Source organism: Myotis davidii, unplaced genomic scaffold (assembly GCF_000327345.1).
Source record: "Myotis davidii unplaced genomic scaffold, ASM32734v1 scaffold370, whole genome shotgun sequence".
NCBI classification, from domain to species: Eukaryota; Metazoa; Chordata; class Mammalia; order Chiroptera; family Vespertilionidae; genus Myotis; species Myotis davidii.
Window position 1 is genome coordinate 1775870 of NW_006288615.1, and position 2559 is coordinate 1778428.

At 43.9% G+C, this 2559-nt stretch overlaps 1 protein-coding gene across 1 annotated transcript in view; it reads left to right on the forward strand.

The window, feature by feature from the left end:
• LOC102752939 (nuclear autoantigen Sp-100-like) overlaps positions 1-2559 on the forward strand; it is a 259961-nt gene that overhangs the window by 5130 nt on the left and 252272 nt on the right. The window contains exon 4 of the mRNA XM_015561852.1: positions 2330-2413. Within this exon, the coding sequence (XP_015417338.1) occupies positions 2330-2413 (84 nt within the window). The remainder of the gene's footprint in view (positions 1-2329; positions 2414-2559) is intronic.

Consider the following 2559-nt stretch of genomic DNA (forward strand, 5'->3'; position numbering starts at 1 on the left):
TCTGCCCCTGCCCCTGCAGGACGCTTCGGGCAGCGGGGACCCGCAGCTGCAGCGGCCCCGCGATCGTGGGCTTCGCTTTAGGCCCAGGCAAGGGACCCCTAGCTCCCGGGACTGGCAGCTTCAACCGTGCCCAGCTCCCATCACTGGCTCCACCCCTACTTCCTGCTATCACTGGCCAGGGTGGCAAAGGTGCCCGATTCTCCGATCATGGCTGGGGGGCAGGGCTAAGGGGGCCCCCAGGGCTGCCTTTGCCTTGCCCCCCGAGTTTTGGCTCCTGCCTGGGTTTCTGATCACTGTCAGTGGCAGGGGGCTTCTTCCTGCTTTCCCTTTGGCCTCCCTGCATTGTGCCTACATATGCAAATTAACCGCCATCTTGTTGGCAGTTAACTGCCAATCTTAGTTGGCAGTTAATTTGCATAGAGCCCTGATTAGCCAATGAAAAGGGTAGCTCGTACGCCAATTACCATTTTTCTCTTTTATTAGTGTAGATGGCTAGAATACAAACACCCAGCAGATTTACTTAGAAGAACACATGACGAGAAACACAGCATCCCCAAAGGGCAGCATCAGTTGCTCCTCTTCTATGGGACCATTTGCAAAGTTCCACACAGTCCACAAAGTTGAATACAACCTGCCTCAAGTGATGGCTTAGAGAAGGGTGCTGGCTCCACCCTGATTTAGCTACAGAATGCACAGGGGTGTCAATATCTCATGGAACAACTTTCTGGTCATAACTTTTAGAGATGGCTCAAGGAACAGTTGAGTTACAACAGTCACCACTTTGAAGGAAGACAAAAAATGGATTATAGTTAACATCCAGTCCCTCCTAGGCCACATGAAATTTACCTACCTGCAGTCACTGATCATTTTTAACTCTAAGCTCAGTGTTGGCCTATTAACACAGAAGAAAGGCCACCTACATCAGGTTTCCAGAGTAGTGAGCAAGGTCAAATTTGCTCTTCAGGAGGTAGAAATGGTCTCATTAACTGATTCTCTACAAGAGGTGTGATCAACAATCAAATAATCAAAAAACCAATTACTCTGCCAGAGATGGTTTTATTACTGATTTGATTCTCTACTTTTTCCCTGAGAAGGCATGATTTCATATTTTTTATTGGTTTTGAGTAAAGATGTCCTCCAATAATTTTTGTTTGACTTGCCTAGAAAAATTTTTTATTCTATATACTTTTGGTCTCAAAAAGATCTCCAAGTAACTCTGGAGAATCAAAAAGAAAAAAAATAATATGAACTGAGGAATGTAGTGCCATGGGAGCAAGCATAGAGTGTTAAAGAGTCCATGTGTCTGCAGAACAAGGACAAATTAGATTAATCTCAGAGTGAGAAGCAGATTGTGGGAGTTTATTCAAATGGGATAAGTATAAAAGAAGATTTTAGAAGGTCTGGCTTCAAAAATTAAGTAATTTGATGTTATTTACCACACAGTAAAGAGAGAGTACAGGTTTATAAGGTTAATAAGTACAGAATTATTGCCCCAAGAGGTACCCCTGCCATCAGCCCTTAGGTATATTGTCTAACTGCTTCCCTCCATCTCTTTCCCGGGTGCCTCCAGAGACTTGCACCAAGGATTACAGGTGTATTACCTTCCTCCATATGTTTGTTGAGCTACCTACATGCAGGGGCCCAAGGCTGGTGCTGTGTTCTCCTTTTTTTGGTAACCTTCCAAGATCCCTGTTCCACGTATCTTGTGATGTCTGCTTGTGCCATAATATTCAAACCCTGCTTTCATCTTCAAAGAGTGCCTTTCCTCTGTCCTGGGATCTGGGTGACCCTGGGAAATCTTTCTAATTGGCTCCCATGTCCTCTGATTTGTCTCTTTAAGAAGCACTTATCCTCCATGACTGAGTTAAACAGAAACCTTCTCTTGTCCAGCCACATTTTTAAAGATTTGGAATTTTATCCTCCTTTATACACATAAACCTCTTTGTTTTCCTCACAAGGAAAGCCCTCTCTTTTTCTTTACTGTTAAAACAGTTAAGTAAACACATTTCAAAATAAGTAGTACATTATTTATTTTGATATATGCTTTCCTGGCCAGCTGAAATTTTTTACATGAGTAACAAGCTCATGATGCTGCCACAACTCTTTTATCTTGAAATTCAAGTGGGTCCTTTCTGTGTGGGAAGCATAAGGGCCACTTAATGTTTCCTCTTCATTCTGTCCCAGGAATGAAGAGGAAACATTTCCAACAGGATTGGGAACCACTGAGTACTGAATGACCCAAGGGTTGGAAATTCCTAACTGTGTAATTTCAGATGACTCTTGTTCCATAAAGATCTCTAATTATCTTCTTTTCTTGTCCTCTCTTCAGCCATACCAGACATAGAATTCCTCCTAAAAATTGATGGAGAAGAAAATGAGGAGAGGCCTAATGACCAACTAAGCCTGGAACAAGGTAGTTACAAACAGATAGAAACTGATTCTCTTCTGCTAAGACGAAAGGAGAATGGGAAGTGGGCCTGAGTCTTGAGTGGACTTTGGGAATCAGGGAAGACCTCTTCAAGAGCATAGAGAAGGCGGGGGGGGGGGGGGGGGGGGGGG